Raw genomic sequence first — 23,191 nt, 5'->3', positions numbered from 1 at the left:
TTAGAAAAAAGCTTACCCAAGATTCACTCTTAGTTATCAACCTCCTCTACTGGCTTTGACATGATTCAGTTTGCTATGACATTTTCTGATTACAGGAGTTGTGTGACCTGAAGGGTACACTTGTAAACCTGTATTCTCTGTTCCTAGTAACATACAGTTAAGGACTGGAAAAGAGCTACAGAAATTCCATAAGTACTTAACCAACCACCTCACCTTTCTATGAGTTTCACAACAGGATGTTTTTATTTTTTACCTTACTTTCCCCAACACTCTCTGGTAATGAAATGACTGAGAAACAAAACCGCCCAGAGAGGTGGGGGAAATCCAACAAACTGGTTCATCTAGAGTTGTTGTCCTGTATAAAGAAACCAAAACACTAAAACTTATTTTAAGAGTCTCTTTTTCAAGTAAAAGCATATAATTGATGTTAATTCAGTCTCAATTTTCAGATCAGAAGGACTATAACCTGAGTTGCAGGGTTGGCTGCTCTTATTATCTGAAGTTTTAAGAGGCCCTGAAGTAGAAATGAGGAGATTTTAAAGTGTCATTTTAGAAATACCCCTGCCTCTTTAAGGGCCAAACAATTATAAACGAAGATAGGCAATGTCTGGATTTTTAAAAAAGTTTTATTGAAATGTAGTAAGTTCTAAAATACGGCAGAGAGGTCATATATTTAATGCTGAAAGGGGAAAGTGATGCTCAAAGTCACACAAAGGCTGCAGGATTTCTGACTCAACACCTTTGGGGCTAGAAAGAAATGAGGAGTGGGCTGGATGTGGTGGCTCACACCTATAATCTCAGCACTTTGGGAGGCCAAGGCCAGCAGATCGCTTGAGCTCTCGAGTTCAAGACCAGCCTGGGCAACATAGTGAAATCCCATCTCTACAAAACATACAAAAATTAGATGGGTGTGGTGGTGTGTGCCTGCAGTCCCAGCTACTTGGGATGCTGAAGTGTGAGGATGGCTTTAAGCCTAGGAGGCAGAAGTTGCAGTGAGCTGAGATGACGCCACTGCACGCCAGCCTGGGCGACAGAACAAGACCCTGTCTTAACAACAAAAGAGGCCGGGTGCGGTGGCTCACACCTGTAATCCCAGCACTTTGGGAGGCTGAGGCAGGCAGATCACTTGAGGTCAGCAGTTTGAGACCAGCCTGGGCAACATGGTGAAACCCCATCTCTACTAAAAATGTGATGCCTGTAATCCCAGCTATTCAGGAGGCTGAAGGAGGAGAATCACTTAAAGCCAGGAAGTAGAGGTTACAGTGAACTGAGATCACGTCATTGCACTCCCACCTGGGCGACAGGGCAAGACTCTGTCTCAAAAAAACAACAACAAACAACAACAACAACAAAAACAAAAAGAATTAAGGAAACAACTTCCTGTTTAGGAAGGTGGGTGAAAAAAAAAATCTCTACATGTAGGCAAGCAGTTTGTGATATGTGGACTAATCTTCCAAATCTCACTCTAGTACTAATCTCATGCCACTTGGTATAAATAGGTATTTTAAAGTGAAACGTTTAGCATTCCCTAGGAGATTCAACAATACAAATATTAGCCACTCCTAGAAATAGACTTTGGATCTAGAAATGGTGTTTGCTATGTTAATGGGAATAGTGGGAAGAAAATACACTGGCAGACTATACAAATATTAGAAGGAAGATAAATATCTTAACTATCTTATGTCAGGACTTACAAGTTAAATGTTAGAAGTTTCTTCTTTTTCTGCCTAAAACCTGAATGCCAGAATAAGCTGAGTTACAATGCAGCAGGGAAAACTGATCACTGGTTAAAGTGTGGTTTCTGGATCTTGTTACTGGGTATTAAAGCTCTTTGGCAAATGCCTTCATATCTGTTTAATGACTAGAAAACAATTCAAGAAAAGTGACAACAAAGACAATAATTACAAAACAGGCTGATAACCAGCGTTAACTATGATTGCCAAATAGAAGAAATGTTTTTTAAGAAACGATGTGTTAATATGATGTGTTAATATCAGTAGATACAAAGGATATAATCTGGTTGATTAAAATCAAAGTGAAATTTAACTGACATAGTAAAATATCACTTTACAAGATAGTCAATTTGACCGGTTCATTGTGAAGAAGAGCATTATTCTCTTTCCTTTCTCATTTGTGATCCAGACAAAACAAATATCTGATATATCGAAACAATATTAAAAAAAAAAATACAAAAGCTCTATCAGTGTCATATAACCTCAAAACTCTACCCAAACTGAGATGCTCAGGTTTACATAAATATATATACATATATATCTTTTAAATCCCAGAGTCCAAGACACAAGCCCATAGGGGTGTGTGGCCCTCAGAGGCCAATTGTTTAACTCTGGGAGTGTAAGACTGTTGTGAGGTGGGTGGTCTCTGACCTACATTTATAGCTGTCAGTTTTGAACACCCTTCCCATGAGGAAATCTTTGCCTTTTGTTCAAAACGTCTGAACAAAACTCACCTCTGAACTAACAGAGATGTTAACAGGACACCTGGCACAAAAAGGGCTTAGAAAAACGTGTTCTTATAGAGTCTCTCAGGCTGTCAGTCATCTAGACACAAGTGAGTCAGCATCCATGGCGTTCAGAAGATAGAGTTCAGGCTGAGCTGTCAATCCCAGATGGCACTAAGGAAAAAAAGATGGAAGAGGGTTAGACTGATTTTCACGTATTTATTGAAATCAGCATTTAAGTGCCTATAATCAGCACATCAATTTAGGCCTTTTTTCTGTACTGCTATGTTGATTTTTATTTCAGAAAAGAAATGGCTTTTAGATACATACATGAATGGTTTCTGATATGCAAAATAACAGGTAGGAGCTAAAATAGTTAAGGACTAAGATGGTACCAAATGTCCTCAGCAAAATTAGCACTCTGACTATTCTTGTGACACAGTCTGCCTCAGGATGGGTGCTTCAAATCAGGATAAGAACAAACATGCAGAATGCTTTTGTATTTTACTACTGTGTGAATTAGAAATCAAATTTCCAATGGTTTCAATCCTTAGCCCTATTATCCTTTGGCACCGGAGCAGAGAAAAGTCTTTCATTTAAAAAACAAAAACATGAAATGGCATGTACTAAGAGGGAGAAAGATGACCTATGGGTCCCATATGTTTGTCAGGCTGAATAAGAATCACCAAAGCTGCTTTTAAAACACAATTCCCAGCTGGGCCCGGTGGCTGATGCCTGTAATCCCAGCACTGTGGAAGGCTGAGGCGCGTGGATCACCTGAGGTCAGAAGTTCAAGACCAGCCTGGCCAACATGGCGAAACCCCTCCTTGACTAAAAATACAAAAATTAGCAGGCCATGGTGGCGCATGCCTGTAATCCCAGCTACTCAGGAGGCTGAGGCAGGAGAATCACTTGAGCCCGGGAGGCAGAGGTTGCAGTGAGTTGAGATTGTGCCACTGCACTCCAGCCTGGGTGACAGAGCGAGACTCCATCTCAAAAAAAAAAAAAAAAACACACACACACACAATTCCAGACTCCGCTCCTAAAGAACCGAGTCTAGATGGTTTGTGTTGGGACCTGTGCGGTTATTATTTTTTTTGCAAAGACAAGGTCTCACTATGTCGCCCACGCTGGAGTGCCAATGATACAATCTTGGCTCACTGCAACCTCTACCTCCTGGGCTTCAGCCTTCCTCCCATCTCAGCCTCCCAAGTAGCTGGGACTACAGGTGTGTGCCACCACACTTGGCTAATTTTTTTGTAGACAGGGTTTTGCCATGTTTCCTAGGCTGGCTATGAAGTTATTTCTTTTTACTTTTTCTCTTCCTCGAATACACCTTGGAACAACTTTGAGTTTCATTTTAGCCCTACTGTTATTACTTAGAGCTTTTATTGTTATCCTTTGGCACCAATAACCTCTAAGTTAACGCTGAATGCAGACTATAAATTTATTGGCAGCAACTATCCCTATTTTAGTATAATAGAAAGGCACTGGAGTTGGGTTCAAGCCCTTAACTCTACCATTTCCTACGGCCTTCAGCGTGTCACATATACTTTTGGAGCCTTATTCTACTTATTTGTAAAATGTGAATAAATGCTACATTTGAAAATGCCAAGTACAGCCAGGCACAGTGGCTCACACCTGTAATCCCAGCACTCTGGGAGGCCAAGGCAGGCAGACCACTTGAGGTCAGTAGTTTGAGAGCAGCCTGATCAACATGGTAAAACCCTGGCTCTACTGAAAATACAAAAATTATCCAGGAGCAGTGGCTCACACTTGTAATCCCAGCACTTTGGGAGGCTGAGGTGGGTAGATCACAAGGTCAGGAGTTCAAGACCAGCCTGATCAACATAGTAAATCCCCATCTGTAAAAATACAAAGATTAGCTGGACTTAGTGGTGTGCACCTGTAGTCCCAGCTACTTGGGAGGCAGAGGCAGGGGAATCGCTTGAACCTGGGAAGTGGAGGTTGCAGTGAGCTGAGATCGCACCACTGCACTCCAGCCTGGGCAACAGAGTGAGACTCTGTCTTAAAAAAAAAAAAAAAATTAGCCAGGCATGGTGGTGAGAGTACTCAGGCGGGTGAGGCAGGAGAACTGCTTGAACCTGGGAGGCAGAGGTGGCAGTGAGCCAAGATCGCACCACTGCACTCCAGCCTGGGTGTCAAAGCTAGACTCCATCTCAGAAAAAAAAAAATTGCCAAGTATACCAGTATACTATCTCGTGTTAGTCTTCAGCACATATATTTAATACATTACAAACTGCCATGTATAACCTCACAGGCTTGTTGTGATGACTGTGTGAAGACAGATTAGACCAAATGATGCCCAAGATAAAACTATTTCCAACTAGTGGGCTGGGAAAACACTACATTACACTGGCTTTACGACATGGAAACAGCTCTTCAGACATCAGCTTGCTTAATTCAGGCTTAAGTAAATAATAGCAATTAAATATACTGACAATTCATTGAAGCCTTTCCCAAGTGAGCAACGGTGGTAGGCTTCTTCAATATGTAGTAAGCAAGGGTTGCAGTATTAGAACTGTGATGCCCACAGAGTGTCACTTAGATGACTTAGTTGATAGACTACCTTCATTGGAGATGTTTGTTATATTGTTCTGAGACACTGAGAAATGAGAATAAATGGCCTGGGAATGGGTTAAAATACTTCCAGGGGCAGACAGCTAATGCAAATGAGTGAACTTTTCAACTAGTAACTCTTGGCTATTGCTGGGATAGGACCATAGAGGACCCTGTCCATTCTCTACACTTGCCAAAAGCATTCGAGCTTACTTTTAAAATTCTGCACAGGGACCAAAATCTACCAGTTGGCAACTTCTGGCTAATGCATATTCTAGCACTAATCAGAGTATGAAACAAATGCTTCAGTGTGTTATGTTCCTTGTGCTGATAAACAATAAAGCTTGGCGACAACCCAACATGAAGGGTATACTACATATCATACAGGATAGTCTGGGAATGAAAACATGGATTCTGGAGTTAAGCTATGTGAGTTCAAATGCCAACTGTGCATTTCATTAGTAATGTAAATATGGGCAAGTTACTTTTGGCCTTCCAGTTGACTCATCTACATAGAGGCTGATCCTCTTGTTGTTACAAGGATTAAATGAGATAATACAAGTGTTCAGGCCGGTCTTAGAACACAGTACTGAGTGAGCCATTATACATTCATAAGCTAAGGGGCTGAGAGACGCTGACACATTTAGAATCACTGGTCCTACCAATGAAGGAGCAGAAGGTATTCCAGAGGGCAAAGCTAAAGGAAATGTTTCCAAACAGGACCCTCACATTGTTTTGCATCCTATTTTAGTTCTGAAATTAAATCCAAAGTAAGGAGAGAGCACTAAATGAGGAAGGACAACATGGAGAACAAAATTCTTCCTAGATAAATTCCACTGTGTTACTTACAGGGAAGGTTTACAACAGAGAAAGGGAAAATGAAGTTCTGGTGACACGCCTGGGACAAATCAACTGCTGACTCAAGTTTTCCTGTCATGTGTCTAGTAAAGTTCACTGTGCCTGAGCTCTGCCTTTGTTTTTAATAAATGATGCCAATATTTCCATTTATATCAGGTCTGCCAAAATGTTCCTTGATCTTTAAGCTAAACGAGTTTGGTTTCTCTTCAAATAGTAATTTTCATTGGCAGCACATATAGAATGTAAAAGTGAAACAGTGAAATAAACTATAGGTAGAAAATATTCAGCTTAGAGAAAAGCAGAATAAAATTTTTTTTCCCAAGTTTAAACATGGTAATGATGTGACCTTTAGCTATGTAAAACTATTTGACTAAGTGGGTAAAGGGAAATTAATGTCCTGGTATCTGCAATTAATCCAAGCCTTCTGAGGACTAAATCCATTTATTTCTCTATCCTTTCTAAGGAGAAAATCCTAACAGTGTGGACTTAGTGTGCCATTCCAGGTGGTAGTTGCTGGTTCAGTATTTTTGTATCAAAGTTGTTGAAACCCTATTAATAAATTATTTCAGGGTTAAAAAAATACCCAGGAAACCAAATTGGAAAAAGAAATTTTTTTTTAATTAGAAACCAAGTTTACATATGGTTAAATGGTTACTAAAAGCTCAGTTGTAACCACTCCTAACACCACTAGCAGAACCTCAAGGGAGCCAAGAGCTCTTCCCTTTTCCCTTGTTAATTTCCAGTATAATGTAGCAGCACAGTTATTTCATGTCACATTTAAGGAGAACAAGAATCAATTTATATAAAGTACAATTGTGTATCCTTAAACATTCCACATAAACACACTGCCAAAACTCACTGGATATGCTGGAATTGGATATGCTCACTGGATATGCTTAAATTTCTTACGTATTGTTTATTGCACCCAGAGTACTGGTTAAAATGCACTTTCTCTCTATGAGGATCAAATGCAATAAGGTATGAGGGTATTTTTAACACTGTGAAGTACACACATAATATTATAAAATGCCATTTAATTGGAAGGAGTTTTCTATCATTGCAAGTCATATATACAACTTTTAAAAGAATACTAGCAGCTTTTACCTAGGCTCCTAAATGCTTATAAATCTGAGACTGACTGGACCCACCCAGACCCAGGGCAAAGGTACATTTTACCATATCATCTTTATAAATAATTTATTTTTTTTTGTCAGTTTGGCCTTTCCTACTGCAGCCAGGTGAGAGCTTAAGATGTCAGTCCCTAATATCTTCACAGAGCACCTTTATGACCAGTTTGGGGAATTACAATGGTAAGGGGAAGAGGCAGATATGAAGAGGAATGGTTAGGGGAATTGTCATTCATGACTCTGTGCTATATTACTTGAGGGGCTAAGAAAAATGTATGGTCAGTGAAACACAGCAGTGTACCCTTAAATGCCTTATGACCATCCATCCAGTCTGTGCTTTTTTGACTGTGTGCAAATATCAGTAATAACGCTTTTGGGGGCTCAGATGAACAGAGAACGCCAATCAACCAGGACTCTGGAAGGAAAGCTCCAAAAACGAGAAGTCCTTCAACACCATTTCCCATTACTGTTCTCACCAAGTCAATGGCTGTAAAACAGTTTTGATTATTTATCTCCATCAAAGTGATTTGATTTGAGATAATCACACAATCTCAGGCTCGGTATGAAAAAATATCAGAAGTGGCTGAAGTAAAAGCAGCAGCTTCATGCTGAAGACACCCATTTCCTCTGACTCCAGAGCTCCACCATCTGGTCTCAAGATTTCTCCCTCTGAGGAAACAGCTGTAGAGAGGCAGCCCAGTTCAACCTTGCTGAGACAGTGAACTTTGCAACCATACTGACACCTACTGACTTGCGGAGAATGCTGAGAAAGACAGTGTGCTTTGCAACCGTTAAGTCCACAGCTCCTGAGATTGCCTTGCAAGTCATCTTGGGCGTGAAGCAGAGTGGTGCATCAGAAAAACATGACGATTCTGGTGAGAGGTGGCCTTTAGGAACAAAATAGACGACTCTCCTTCCCCCTTAAAGTCTTTTCTCCCCACCCTCAACATTTCATGAGAACATCAGTTCATAAATACTACCATCTTTTTCTATCACCACCCTCCTGGAGAAGGAAAGTGAAGGTTTTACAACTACATGTGCTCAAGAGTAAATATCATCAGGAAAGCTCTACACTAACAGACAGGTTATTAAGACTCCCAAGAAATCCTCATAAGCTTTTCAATCTGAGGAAAATCCTCAGAAGGTAGTTAATAAGCACCACCTAGCGATGCGGTGCTAGGTTTTGCTAGTTGTCAGTTTTTCCCCTTCTTTGTTTTCTCACCCCTCTTAACTTCCATTGAGAAATTAAAGTGGAAATAAGTTCAAAGAACCCTAAGCCTGATAGAGCAGGGTGTCTCTTAATTTTATATTTCATATGGATGAAGCTATTCTAGTTGAGAATTTTGTATAATTAAAATAATTGAAAAGGTATGTATAAGGAAAATTTCTCAGCCTTTAAAAATCCATTACATTTTGATAAATAAAACTTGCATACTCATTCTGTAGTTTGAAAAATAAAAAATGTATTACATTTTCCAATTTTTTTTTTAACATATAGCCTGGTTAAGAACCATGCATATCCTTGTCTCTCCCAAGGGTAAATTGAGCTAGCCCTTGGGCAACTACTTAAGCACTTAGTGTTGGAATGATAGCAGCAAATGTCAGCTTTTCAAAGATCCCACCCTAGTCCAGTTCCAAGGTTACGAGGTCAGGAAGAAAAAAATAATTCCATCTTTCAAACATACATGAAACAAAGTCTTTTCCAACCAACGGTTGAGTCATAAATGCAGTCTGTGCAACGGCACATACTTTTGGCTATGTTCACACAGTAAACCATAGAAACACACTGGCTCTGATGGCTACCTGCAGAAGACAGACTAATCCAGTGTTATTTAGTGTAGCCACGGGTGGCTTCTTCTGTCAGCAGGGCTTTAGAGATGCTTACCGTATGCCCACAGTCCAGGAAGGACATGCCCAGTGCAATCAAACATTGCCAACCCTGAAAGACAAAACATGGTCATCACTCACCAGGCTCTTTGAAAAGCCATGACTGCTCACACAGCACTTCTCAAATGCAAATCTGCTCCCTTCCTTGAACATCCAGCTGTGCCCATCTTCTACCACCAAGGGTAGCGCAAGTCATTCTCTCAACCCCGCCCCCCTTTCAAAAAATCATCTGCCTTCCTCAACAAAGTTTGTCCATATTATTTTTAATACTGAATTTCTCTGTTCTTACTGCTTTGTGTCTGTGGTTTTCCTTTTTTTTTTTTTAATCTTTATCATTATTTTGCGTTTTAGAGACAAGGTCTCCCTCTATTGCTCAGGCTGGAGTATAGTGGTGCAATCATACCTCACTGAAGCCTTGAATTCCTGGGCTCAAGCAATCCTCCCTTTTCAGTCTCCTGAGTTGCCAGGATTACAGACGCACATCACCATGCCCAGCTAATTTAATTTTTTTTGTAGCGACAAGGTGTCTTGCTATATTTCTCAAGCTGGTCTAAAACTCCTAACCTCAAGTAATCCTCCTGGCTCGGCCTCCCAAAGCACTGAAATTACACACATGAGCCACCTCGTCCAGCCTGTTGTTTGTTTCTTTTATCCAACTATAAGTTCTCGGAAGTCCACTTTTCCTCAGTCCTCCCCATGATGAGGAGAATGACTAACAGACTAATACAATTGGTGTAGTCTCCTAAGCTGCTCTATGAAGACCCTGTTTTGAAGCTAAACAGCAGTAACCCACTCTAGAATCAGCCCTCTCCTCTAAAAATAGGCCTTCAGGCCAGAGGCAGTGGCTCACACCTGTAATCCCAACACTTTGGGAGGCTGAGGTGGGTGGATCACCTTAGGTCAAGAGTTTGAGACCAGCCTGGCCAACATGGTGAAACCCATCTCTACTAAAAATACAAAGATTAGCCAGGCGTGGTAGCACGTGGCAGTAGTCCCAACTACTCAGGAGGCTGAGGCAGGAGAATTGCTTGAACCCAGGAGGCAGAGGTTGCAGTGAGCTAAGATCATGCCACTGTACCCCAGCTTCGGCAACAGAGAAAAACTCTATCTCAAAAATAATAATAATAATGGGTCTTCAACAAGCTCATTAGCCTTAGGCTGACTGAGAACAAACTGGCACCTTCATATCCAATTTGCATTACGAAAGGATACCCCTAACTTCTATAGTGAATTTTTAAAAACAATTCCTGTCAAGGATATACTCAGTTACTTGGTTTTCCTTGAAGTTGAGTTCCTAGATCACAGGATCAGTACAGTCTTTGTGTGCCCAAAGTTTATCAGGAAGAAAAAAAGAAGAGATATATCAATCTAGGAAATAATTTTTCAACATTTACTGAAGTAATTTTCTCAATAAAGTATCTAACGTGTGGCACACTGGTGTGGGGAAGTGATCTAGAGGTTAACAGCAGGTTTCCAGCCTCCATCTTTAGCCATTCTCTGCAGCAAAAATGATATAAATTCTGCTATTCCTTATCCCCAACTCCTGTGTTTTTTCAAAGAAACCTATACAGAACAGGGAAATGGATCTGTTGTTATTTTGGCTGTTTTTCATTAATATAAGCAATGTTAAAGACGATTTGGAAAATAGAGAATATATCTATAATCCTACCTTCCTACAACAAATTATATTGCCATTTTTATATAATTCTAGACTTTTTAAAAATTTTTTTATAATTGGAATATAAATTTTACATACTTTTTCATGTAGCTATAGTTTTATAACCACGATTTTTAAAAAATGACTCTAGAATGAGAGTCAAGGAAAGACTATCACTATTTACTTATTTGCTTGGACAGCTAGTAAGTGATGGAGCTGAGGGGGGCTGTGTGCCGCATGTGTCCCACCCCGAATCTCTAAATCACACTGCATGCCCCATTCTCCACCTCTGTTTTGTACTGTCCTCCATTCTCTGTACTGCTACCCTTCTTTTAGTTCCTCAAACATACTGTACTCTCTTGTTAGGAATTACTAAGAATGGAAACCACAGAAGTGACAGAAATTGAAAAAATGACAAATCTTAGTAACCAAAGTGAATTTTATGGTTAGAAATATTATTTTGTAAACAGCTGGATTTGACAATTTCATATAAATTGTCTCGATCACCTGGAGGTAGATTGTTATGTGCTATTTTGGGTCTGTTCATTTCTCTTTTTTTGTGGAGATAGAGTCTTACTATGTTGCCCAGATTGGTCTCTAACTCCTGGACTCAAGTAATCCTCCCGCCTCAGCCTCCCAAAGTACTGGGATTATAGGCATGAGCCACTGTGCCCAGCCTGGGTCTGTTCATTTCTGAATGTCAGTGAACCCCACCTCTACCATCCCTGATACCTATGCCCCTGCTCTTCCAGGCTGGACTTACCAAGTAGAACACAAAGCCCAGATAAGCCACGCTGACCACAGCAGCCACCACATACAATGCCACATGCCCTAGTTCCTGGACATAAACCACTACAAAGTACATATTGATGGAACAGATGATAAGGACCAAGATTCCTCCTGCAATCCGCCAGCCTCTGTAAAAGAAATCAGCACAGTCACTGGTGGAATAATCCAACTTGGCCACAGACAGAAAAGCAAACTGCATCCTGTGGAGTAAACAGGACGGGAACTAGAGGCAGTTCAAAATGAATGGAAAAACTGTTCTTAATTTGAAAAAAAAAAAAAAATGATTCTTCATAAGTCTAAGTTAAATCACCCAAAGTTAGACACTGATAGGGAGAAAGAGTGGGGAAAAGACACCAACAAATAATCCCTAATATTTAAGTCCCTAGAGATGCAACAAGGCCTAGAAATGCAATGAGTCATTTTATTAATGTTCCCAGAAATGCAACAAGTCACTTCAGATACCTCATTTCCTTTGAAGATATATATAAAAGGTACTAACTTATGCCTTTCTTGTTAAGATCATTTAACAAAGAATTAAGGTGCCTCAAACTTCCGTGGCTGAAGCTGAAGAGTTATGCTGTAAAAGCTGAACTTTCTTTCCCTTCCAAATGAAAGATGTGCTTTCTCTTCCTTTACTATATTCACAGTTTCCATTCTCTAAGCCAAAGAGGAAGCAGTTAGCAATCACCTCTCAAAGCATATCACTTCCCTCTATGTCTCACGTCTGACTGGCCTACTGCATGAAGATACCCTTTCCCCACATCAGCATCCCCTTTGGGAACGAAGAAGAGTACACTCACAGTCCATTGGCAAAGTCACTCATTACTGGCCGCAAGCTCGTAAATGTGAGGATGGGTATGAGGGCAAAGGGAAGCTGGAAAAGAAAGAAGATCAGATGGGATTACTATGGGTCCTTGTATCACCCTAGAGAACAGCACAATTAATGAAATGGAAACATAAATGCTGCCTCAACTACTCCATGAGAAATAATTATTCCTATCATCCCAACACGCTTGGGCATTACACTGAATTCTGTAGAGCTGTCATTAACCTAGCACACAAACCTTTGTACATGACTTGTCTCTTTAACCTCCACAAGACCTAGCACAGTGTCCTATATGTTCATTTAATGTTTGCTTTGCATTAATGAACTACAATTTTGTGTTCCATGTGTAAGTAAAGCTCGTAGTTCGCATTCAACAGGTTTAAAAAACCAAACCATTTCTACAATCCTTTTAGATGCCAAGGATTTCATATACGTTTACTGCAGACCACAACCATGCCTCTGCCTTCCTCTCAATATCCCCCCAGCACCCAGCTAGGCTTGGTACCCAAGGGCAGTACATAATGCTACCTGAATAACTAGGATGTGAGTTTCCTCGGCTTCCTCCTCACCTGTAAGCTCTGTAGAACATTCAGGAAGTCATTCATCCCTGTTAGATGCTCTACATCTTGGAAGACAGCAACAAGCAGAGTGGGGATGATGGCAATAGAGCGAGTCAGAATCACTCGGGCAAAGCGTGACCACTTTAGGTTCAGGAATCCCTGGAAGAAAACATAGGAGCAGGATGACTGTCTGCAACAGGAAACAAAAGTTTTGGGGAGGTTAAGGAGAGACCTCAGAAGAATGGGATTGAGAAGTGACAAAAGGGGCCAGGCTCAGTGGCTCACGCCTGTAATCCCAGCACTTTGAGAGGCCAAGGTGGGTAGATCACCTGAGGTCAGGAGTTCAAGACCTGCCTGGCCAACACGGTGAAACCCCATCTCTACTAAAAATACAAAAAATTAGCCGGGTGTGGTGGCCAGAGCCTGTAATCCTAGCTACTCAGGAGGCTGAGGCAGGAGAATTGCTCAAACCCGGGAGATGGAGGTTGCAGTGAGCTGAGATCACGCCATTACACTCCAGCCTGGGCGACAAGAGTGAGACCCCATCTCAAAAAAAAAAAAAAAAGAAGTAACAAAAGGGTTGTGTTATCTCCCTCTATCCTATACCAGCACATACCTCCATGACAAACTGGCCAGAATAGGTTCCTGTCATGGTGGAGCTCTGTCCTGCAGCCAGGATCCCCACTGCCCAAATGTAGAGTGCAGCAGGCCCAAAGTAACATCCCAGCACAACACCCTGTGAGAGGCCAAGAAAAAGGATATGATTGTGTCAATAATCTGCTCAGACAATATCCAAAACAGCGGCTCCCTGTGGCATTTCTCCCTTCTTCCTTGCTATGCACCACCCACGCCAAGTGCCGTGCTGGGCACTGTGCCAGTAGCTAGGCTCAAGTCCTGACCTCATTCTAGAAGCTTTCAATCTAAACTTTACTGGATGTTCCTTCGTTTCTCTGCCTAGTCCTTCCTCTTCTCCAAGCTCCTAAACCTCCATCTTAAATATTAAAAAAAAAAAAAAGAAAAAGAAGAGGTCTACACCACATTCCCCAAATTATATTCCTTTACACACTATTCTGGAAAATGGCAATAGAAGTACAGGGAAATATCAAATAAATTTGGGAAATGCTACACACCATATATTCTACTGTTGGAGGATCACAATGTAACCAGCATAAAAGAACTGAGAGACTCCAGTAAAAACACTTTACTAAGAACACTTTCTTGGGGCTGGGTGGGGTGGCTCACACTTGTAATCCCAGCACTTTGGGAGGCCAGGGTTGGAGAATCCCTTGAGCCCAGCAGTTCGAGACAAGTCTGGGCAACAAGGCAAAAACCCTGACTCTACAAAAAAAAAACAAAAAAAAAAAACAAGGCCAGGCATGGTGGCTCACACCTATAATCCCAGCACTTTGGGAGGCCGAGTGGGGGTGGATCACCTGAGGTCAGGAGTTAGAGACCAGCCTGACCAACATGGAGAGAAACCCCATCTCTACTAAAAATACAAAAGTAGCCGGGCGTGGCAGCACAAGAACAAAACTCCGTCTCAAAAAAAAAAAAAAAAAAAAAGCTGGGGTGTATACTGCATCATTTTTTTCTTTTATTTTCTTTTTTTTTTTTAAGGACAGTCTTACTCTGTCGCCCAGGCTGGAATGCAGTGGCCCAATCTCGGCTCACTGCAACCTCTGCCTTCCAGGTTCAAGCGATTCTCCTGCCTCAGCCTCCTGAGTAGCTGAGATTACAGGTGCCCACCACCACACCCAGCTAATTTTTGTATTTCTTTTTTAGTAGAGACAGGGTTTCACCATGTTGGCCAGACCGGTCTTGAACTCCTGAGTTCAAGTGATCCACCTGCCTCAGCCTCCCAAAGTGCTGGGATTACAGGCGTGAACCACCGTACCTGGCCTGTATAATGCATTCTTTTCAACTGAGCCTCTATTCCTTCCCATTTAATCCAAAATGCTTGTCTGGTGTCTGGAGTTCTGAAATAAATGACACTCCAGAGGAGATATGTTCACATCTAAAGTGAAGTCACAAAAAAGACCAGATACTATGGTAAAAATATTGATTCAGGAACAAAGATCACAAATCCAAACATGCTTACCCCTTTGTAGATGTCCACAGCCAGTGTCGAGTTATCTTTAGGAAAGAGGCCAGCATGAGGACTGCTGGTGTTCGTACAGACTTCAACCTAGAACCCAAAGCAGTTCAAAAGCAACTTTTGTTTCAGAAGCAAGGACCAAATAAGAGCTTTCCTACATATCATACACAGTCATCTATGAGAGGTAGGCTGGAGGGAAAACATTGAACCCTGGATATATGCTGTGATGTGGGCAGAGACTGGCAGCAATGTCATCTAGGATCTTCCTCTATAATCCTTCTACACCCACAGGTCATCAAAAATCTTCACTGAGTTACAGTGTGCATGATAATAATGTACAAACGCCGGGGTACTTTAAATGATTACAGGAGGAGAGGCTCTGAAGAAGGCTTCAGACATGAGAGAACACCCGGAATAGAATCCTCAGTCAAAGCAGACAGAGGAGTCAGAGGTTCCATAGATGGGAAACAAATGGTGGTCAAAACTACATAGGCAGGCCAGGCACAGGAGCTCACACCTGTAATCCCTATACTTTGACAGGCCGAGGTGGGCGGATCACTTGAGGTCAGGAGTTTGAGAGCAGCCTGGCCAACATGGTGAAACCCCATCTCTACTAAAATTACAAAAAATTAGCTGGGTATGGTGGCAGGCACCTGTAATCCCAGCTACTCAGGAGGCTGAGGCAGGAGAATCACTTGAACCCAGGAGGCGGAGGTTGCAGTGAGCCAAGATTGTGCCACTGCACTCCAGCTTGGATGACAGTGCAAGACTCCGTCTCAAAAAAAACACTACATAGGTAATCAGAAATCAAGATTGATACAGAATTCAAAATGACAAGACAAAGTCTGTTATCATCACAGTTTCTGTTTTCTGTTTGTTGACTACTCCCAAACAAAAGCTGAGAAAGAGGGTCCAGGCTTGGTTACCCCCATACTGTAGACTCTGACTGGTGCATGGTGATTTTGGGGGGCAGAGGTGAAGCTACAGATTATTTTTCCTGAACATTAACACTAGAATGAGGTATTTTCCTTCCCCATCCCATTGCAGTCTTTACTTTACCCTCATATTCACCACCACCCATAACCCCGGCTTACTCACCACCTGCTCATTGGTTTTCCCAAAAAATGCTTCAGCAAAGACTGAGACAACAAAGACGTTGATGATGAAGGAAACAAAGAGTGCAATGCAGGATTCAATGAAAAAGTACTTATTGGCTTCTCGAACTTCCTGCTTATTGTTCCGGTTTACCTGTCTAGACTAGAATGACAACAACAGCAGTCACTTTTTGACCAGTTAGAACAAGTTTCCTTGTAACATTTCAGGAGTTTGGAGTCAGCTGAGAGATTTAGGGGACAAACAGTTGACCAGACAAAATGTGAGAGATCCAACACTCACCTACATCCTAGTTACTGAGCAATTAAGAACTTCATATCGGGGGAGAAAAAAGAACTTCATGCTCTTTCGTTGAACTGTACATTCCCCAAATAGGGAACAGAGACTAAATGACTACTGAGCTCTCAGTTACTCTCAGTGGCTGGAAGGACCACTGACCTATAAAAACAACCTGATTTCAGTCCTAAGGTGTGCATATCCCTATTTATAAAGGTTTCTGAAATGTCTAAGCAAGCTATTACATAATACTGATGGTAAAAGCCTGTTTGGGCTTCTTTACTCCTGACCTCCATAAGCCCACTTGAGCTTTTGAAATTTAAACACAAGAGACTTGATGCACTTCTGACATTTTATGAAAAACTTTAGTCCCAGCTGGGTGCAGTGGCTCACGCCTGTAATCCCAGCACTTTGGGAGGCCACGGCGGGTGGATCACTTGAGCTCAGGAGTTCGAGACCAGCCCGGCCAACATGGTGAAACCATGTCTCTACTAAAAATAGAAAAATTAGCCAGGCGTGGTGGTGCACGCCTGTAATCCCAGGTACTCGGGAGGCTGAGGCATGAGAATGTCTTGAACCCGGGAGGCAGAGGTTTGCAGTGAGCAGAGATCACGCACTCCAGCCTAGGCGACAGAGCAAGACTCTGTCTCAATTAAAAAAAAAAAAAAAGAACTTTAGTCCCACCTGCTTTATGCAGTTAGTAATCTCTAGTCAATCTGGTGATAAAAAATATCATCTAAGTATATGGAGTTTATAAATGTCCAGCCTTGGAAAATACCTTGCTCCTTCAATGTCCTAACAATTATAAACTAACTTTGTGTCCCTTGCAATTGAAGGAAAAGATCCCATGAACTGTCTACGAGGTGAAGGAGATAAGGGCCTTGCTCACCTTGACTAAGGCAGAATGCAGGTACATGTTGTGTGGCATGATGACAGCTCCCACGATGCCCACAGCCTGTTCAATCTGTGGAGTGCGACAGCCTGAACAGGATGGTACGAACATGCCCTTGAGTACCTGGCTCTGGCTGGGTTTCACTGTAACATACTATATACCAACATAACAATGATTAGCCTTTACAGGAACGTGAAACGGGAGTAACATAGTACTAGGGAACAGTTAGCATCCCTTACCCCTTAAAACCTCTTCTTCTTCTTTCTTTCTTTATTTTTATATTTTTTGAGATAGGATCTTGCTCGTCACCCAGGCTGGAATGCAGTGGCATGAGCACAGCTCACTGAAACCTCAATCTCCCGAGTTCAAGCAATCTTCCCACCCCAGCCACCCAAAGTGCTGGTATTACAGGCCACCACACCTGGCCACAATCTTTTCTTCTGCAACTACCTAAGATAACGAGGAATACAGAATCATCATAGGACCAAGCAACATAAGGGGCTTACTACCAGGGGCCAGAGAATTCAAGACTGAGTATCCAGACAGTTTATATCACATCTTAGATATATGAAACATATGTGTATGATACGTAATTAATATTCTAAAGAAAGGGCTGGGTGTGGTGGCTCATGCCTATAATCCCAGCACTTTGGGAGACCAAGGCAGGCAAATTGTTTGAGCCCAGGAGTTCAACAGCAGCCTGGCAACACAACGAAACCTTATCTCTACAAAAATTACTTCGGTGTGGTGGTGTATACCTATAGTCCCAGCTACTAGGGAGGCTGAGGTGCAAGGATCACTTGAGCCCAGGAGGAGGAGGTTGTAGTGAGCTGAGATTGTGCCACTGAACTCCAGCATAGGCAATAGAGTGAGACTCTGTCTCAAAAAAAAAAAAAAAGCCAGGCACCTTGGCTTACACCTGTAATCCTAGCACTTTAGGAGGCTGAGGCAGGTGGATCATCTGAGGTCAGGAGTTCAAGACCAGCCTGGCAAACTTGGTGAAACCCCGTCTCTATGAAAAATACAAAAATTAACCAGGCATGGTGGCAGGCACCCGTAATTCCAGCTATGTGGGAGGCTGAGGCAGGAGAATCGCTTGAACCTGGGGGCCAAAGTTGCAATGAGCCGAGATCATGCCACTGCACTCCTGCCGGGGCAAAAGAGGGAGACTCCATCTCAAAAAAAAAAAAAAAAGAAAGAAAAGAAAAAAGAAAAAGCTGCTAAGGGACTTGTGCACGGTGGCTCACACCTGAAATCCTAGCACTCTGGGAGGCCAAGATGGGCAGATCACTTGAGGTCAGCAGTTCAAGAACAGCCTGGCCAACATAGCGAAACCCCATCTCTACTAAAAATACAAAAAGTTAGACAGGCATGGTGGTACACACCTATAATCTCAGCTACTTGGGAGGCTGAGGCACAAGAACCACTTGAACCTGGGAGGCAGAGGTTACAGTAAGCCAAGATCATACCACTGCACTCTAGCCTGCATGACAGAGCAATGCTCTGTCTCAAAAATAATAAATAAAAATCTAAAAATTAAAAAAGAATATAGAATCAATTCTTATTATCCATACTTAGCATATTTCTGTTCACCCACGTTCATTTAAAAATCACTTGATGTTTGCCACTAGTACGTATGTAGTAAGAGCTCATCCTTAAACACTCTCATATAAATTTTTCCCCAGTTCAGGATTTCTCTTGGAAGCCTTAGGCCAAGAGGCATAATCGACCCATAGATTACATATATTTTTTAAAGTTCCGCCAGAGCCAGACCAGTAAGCAGAAATCAGTTTATAAGAACTGTACAAAGAAAGGTGCAAGTACTACAAATAATGTTAGTGACTGTAAGGGGTTTCTGGGTTGAGGCACAAACCAGGAAATATCCAGGATATCTCACATAATTCATTAACTGTTTTAATATTGGGAAAGTTCAAGCTGCAATTAACATAAACCAGGATGAGCAAAAGCAGAACTCCTCTAAGTTAACAGCCAAGAATAACCCTGCAAACCCCTCCTTAATTAACCCTATCCATGGCTGTTCTGTTGTCAGATGGTCAACTTGGGACCAAGGAATCTTGTCTGGAAAGCCCTAAAATATCTAGTCATTTTAAACCTGGAAGTCCCTGCAGGCCTTTCTGCATACTAATGTTTGCTATGGATCATATTCCTTCAAAACTGGCCCAGGGATAAATTGGTTTTTGTTGATACACCCACTATAACTGAACCATACTAGCATTATTACTGTCTTTTATAATAAAAGGCTAAAAAAAAAACCCACAAAAACTTATTTTAAGAAGCTAATGAATACCCTGTACCACTTGCCTCATATCCAAATGTGAGGGCCATAATAGTGATGAGAAAGCCAAAAAATGCTTCGAGCTTCCGTAAGCCTAAAGGAAAAAAGGCAGCAGTGAGCTCAGAGAAGGCAGACTTCCCCATCAGCCACATGACAGAGAGCAGCTCCTTCAACCCTCCCATTTCCACTCTCCTTACCATATTTGTCCAAGAAGAGAAATACAAAAGTATCTGCAATGGTGATGAGAACGCCACCCCACAGAGGAATCCTAGGTCAGAGATGAGATATGGAAGTCAGAGAGACAGAAAAAAAGGAAACATTGAAAAACAGTCTCTTCCCAACAGCTCTCCAGATAAAGAACACTTGGAGAAGCTAGGACTTGACGGAGGAGGGACAATGGCAGAAAACCAGGCCTTGGGTAAAGTAAGGTAACAGCATCAACTTAATTACATTCATTTAAACTTTAATTGAGAGCCTACTATGTCACTCTTAGGATACAAAGCTGAAAAGTGTGGGTCTTACCCTCATGGAGTTAGATGGATAGAATTTTATAGGATTAGATAGATAGTATTCAGTGGGGACCGGGTGTAGTGGCTCACACCTGTAATACCAGCACTTTGGAAGGCTGAGGTGGGCATTCCTAAACCTGAGGTCAGAAGTTAGAGACCAGCCTGGCCAACATGATGAAACCCTGTCTCTACTAAAAATACAAAAATTAGCTGGGCATGGTGGCAGGCGCCCGTAATCCCAGCTACTCAAGAAGCTAAGGCACGAGAATTCCTTGAACCTGGGAGGCGGAGGTTGCAGTGAGCCAAGATCACACCACTGCACTCCAGCCTGGGTGACAGAGAAAGACTCTGTCTCAAAAAAAAAAAAAAAAGAAAAAAGAAAAAAAAGATAGTATCTAGTGGGATAAAACAACATACAAATCAATAATTGTGATACAAAATGCCACACATTCTAATAAAGGTAAGCATAACTCACCATGGGAAATGGAAGATGCAGAGTCTACATCTACCAGGGGAGAAGAAATTGTTTCCAGAAAGATTCCACAGAAGAAACAACAATTGAGTTGAATCTTCAAACTTAAAAATGAATTGGGTTTTTGTTTTTATCTCTGCTTTGAAATCCAGCAAAACATTGATTACTTTCTAGAGAAAAACCCCCTCACCTTCCTACAGACAGAAGATTGATGGCAATGGCTGAGCCAATGACTTCTTGCATATCTGAGCCGATGATAGCCAGCTCCACCATCAGCCACAGGATGATCCGTGGGACCTAAACACCAAACAGTAGAAAGACATGGTTCTGATTAATCACTTCTAAAAAATTCCTCCACAATTTGGAATTCACATTTTGGCACCAAACCATAAACAGTCCTTTATAAGCCTCCAGACTAGAGAAGAAATACCAGAACATGCCTCCACTTGGCCAATCACTGCACTGTGGCTCTCAGCTGGAGAAGGAAAACTGTGCTACCATGTGGCAGAGCCTGTGAACAAAGGTCAAGGCAGTAATCTTACTTTTTTCTTTTTCCTTTCTACTTGAGAAGAATGTAATTTCCATTTAATTTCCTAAAATTTTTAGAGGAGAATAAGGATGCTAATATGGTCAAAATATGGGTCAAGAAAGAATATTAAATGATTGCAGAAGAGCACATCTATCCTGACCATAGCTGGGAAGACAAAACAAACATGAAAAGGTTGGGGTAGGCGGGCACAGTGGCTCACACCTGTAATCCCAGCATTTTGGGAGACTGAGGCAGGTGGATCACCTGAGGTCAGGGTTCAAGACTAGCCTGGCCAACATGGTGAAACCCCGTCTGTACTAAAAATACAAAAATTAGCTGCGCATGGTGGTGCATGCCTGTAATCCCAGCTACTCAGGGGTCTGAGGCAGGAGAATCGCTTGAATCTGGGAGGCAAAGGTTGCGGTGAGCCGAGATGGTGCCACTGCACTCCAGCCTGGACAACAAAGCGAGACTCCATCTCAAAAAAAAAAAGGTTGGGGTCGACCAGGCACAGTGGCTCATGCCTGTAATCCCAGCACTTTGGGATGCCAAGACAGACAGATTCCTTAAGCAAAGGAATTTGAGACCAGCCTGGGCAACATGGCAAAACCCCATCTCTACAAAAACTACAAAAATTGGGAGCTAAATGGTAAGAACTTATGAACACACAGACAGAAACAACAGACACTGGGGTCTACTTGATAGGGGAGGGTGGGAGGAGAGAGAGGAGCAGAAAAGGTAACTATTGGGTACTGGGCTTAATATCAGGGTGATGTAATAATATATACAACAAACCCCCATGACACGTGTTTATCTATGTAACAAACCTTCACATGTGACTGCTCTGCCTACGGAATAGCCTTTCTTTACTCCTTTACTTTCTTAATAAACTTGCTTTCACACACACAAAAAAAACCTTCACAGCCGGGCACGGTGGCTCAAGCCTGTAATCCCAGCACTTTCGGAGGCCGAGACGGGCGGATCACGAGGTCAGGAGATCGAGACCATCCTGGCTAACACGGTGAAACCCTGTCTCTACTAAAATACAAAAAAAATTAGCCGGGCGTGGTGGCGGGCGCCTGTAGTCCCAGCTACTTGGGAGGCTGAGGCAGGAGAATGGCATAAACCCAGGAGGCGGAGCTTGCAGTGAGCTGAGATCGCGCCACTGCACTCCAGACAAAGTGAGACTCTGTCTCAAAAAAAAAAAAAAAAAAAAAAAAAAAAAAAAACCTTAACATGTATCCATCTCCAAACCTAAAATAAAAATTAAAGAAAAAAAAAATTATCCAGGCATGATGGCGTACGCCGGTAGTCCCGACTACCTGGAAGGCTGAGGCAGGAGGGCTGCCTGAGCCCCAGTGGTCAAGGCTGCAGTGAGCTGTGATCATGCCACTGCACTCCAGAGTGGGCAACAGACAGAGCAAGACTGTCTCAACAAACCATCACCACCACAACAAAAAAGGTTGGAGTCACCTTTAATGTAGTAATACCCAAACAAGTGAAAAAGAACAGATATGCAAAAGGACTCAAGGGAAGATAGTTGGAATTGGGTGGCATATAACGAAGTCACAAACTAATCTGGCCAAACAATACAGCTAAAAATCAAATTCAGTTATGCTGACTCACTGAAGCCAGAAAAAACACCTCCAGATAGCTAGGATTCAAAACATTTGTCAGGTCACCCATGGTAGCTCACACCTATAATCCCTGAACTTTGGGAGGCAGGCAGGAGGATTACTTGAGCCCAGGAGTTCAAGCCCAGGCTGGGTAACATGGTGAAACCCTGTCTCTACAAAAAATTTTAAAAATAGCTGGGTATCATGGTGCATGCCTGTGGTCCCAGCTATTCAAGAGACTGAGGTAGGAAGGGAGGTCAAGGTTATAGTGAGCTATGATTGTGCCACTGAACTCTAGTCTGGGTAATAGGGCAAGACCCTATCTAATAAAAAAAAAAAAAAAAAAAAAACAGGCCAGGCACAGTATCTCATATCTGTAATCCCAGCACTTTGGGAGGCTGAGGCAAGTGGATCACCTGAGGTCTGGAGTTTGAGATCAGCCTGGCCAACATGGTGAAACCCTGTCTCTATTAAAAATACAAAAATTAGCCAGGTGTGGTGGTATGCACCTGTAATCCCAGTTACTCAGGAAGCTGAGAGAGGAGAATTGCTTGAACCTGGGAGGTCAAGGTTACAGTAAGCCAAGATCACACCATTGTACCCAAGCCTGGGTGACAAAGCGAGACTCGGTCTCAAAAAAAAAAAAAAAAA

The 23,191-nt window shown here is 42.1% G+C and overlaps 1 protein-coding gene across 4 annotated transcripts in view; it reads right to left on the bottom strand.

The window, feature by feature from the left end:
• Positions 1-608: 608 nt before the first annotated feature.
• SLC11A2 (solute carrier family 11 (proton-coupled divalent metal ion transporter), member 2) overlaps positions 609-23,191 on the bottom strand; it is a 49,275-nt gene continuing 26,692 nt past the window's right edge. For 3 of the 4 annotated variants that reach the window (XM_012002663.1, XM_012002667.1, XM_011964343.1), the window contains 12 exons: positions 20,586-20,692; positions 19,612-19,682; positions 19,441-19,508; positions 17,116-17,271; positions 15,936-16,094; positions 14,841-14,927; positions 13,359-13,478; positions 12,752-12,901; positions 12,157-12,230; positions 11,331-11,484; positions 8,909-8,962; positions 609-2,632 (listed from right to left, as the gene is read on the bottom strand). In XM_012002663.1, coding sequence (XP_011858053.1) covers positions 2,555-2,632; positions 8,909-8,962; positions 11,331-11,484; positions 12,157-12,230; positions 12,752-12,901; positions 13,359-13,478; positions 14,841-14,927; positions 15,936-16,094; positions 17,116-17,271; positions 19,441-19,508; positions 19,612-19,682; positions 20,586-20,692 — 1,278 coding nt within the window. In that variant the 3' untranslated portion in view covers positions 609-2,554. The remainder of the gene's footprint in view (positions 2,633-8,908; positions 8,963-11,330; positions 11,485-12,156; positions 12,231-12,751; positions 12,902-13,358; positions 13,479-14,840; positions 14,928-15,935; positions 16,095-17,115; positions 17,272-19,440; positions 19,509-19,611; positions 19,683-20,585; positions 20,693-23,191) is intronic. The other variant, XR_001004274.1, reaches the window with a different exon arrangement.

Source organism: Mandrillus leucophaeus, unplaced genomic scaffold, assembly GCF_000951045.1.
Source record: "Mandrillus leucophaeus isolate KB7577 unplaced genomic scaffold, Mleu.le_1.0 Scaffold118, whole genome shotgun sequence".
Lineage (NCBI taxonomy): Eukaryota > Metazoa > Chordata > Mammalia > Primates > Cercopithecidae > Mandrillus > Mandrillus leucophaeus.
The sequence above is the reverse complement of the archived record's forward strand: the minus strand, read 5'-3'. Positions and strand labels throughout refer to the sequence as shown.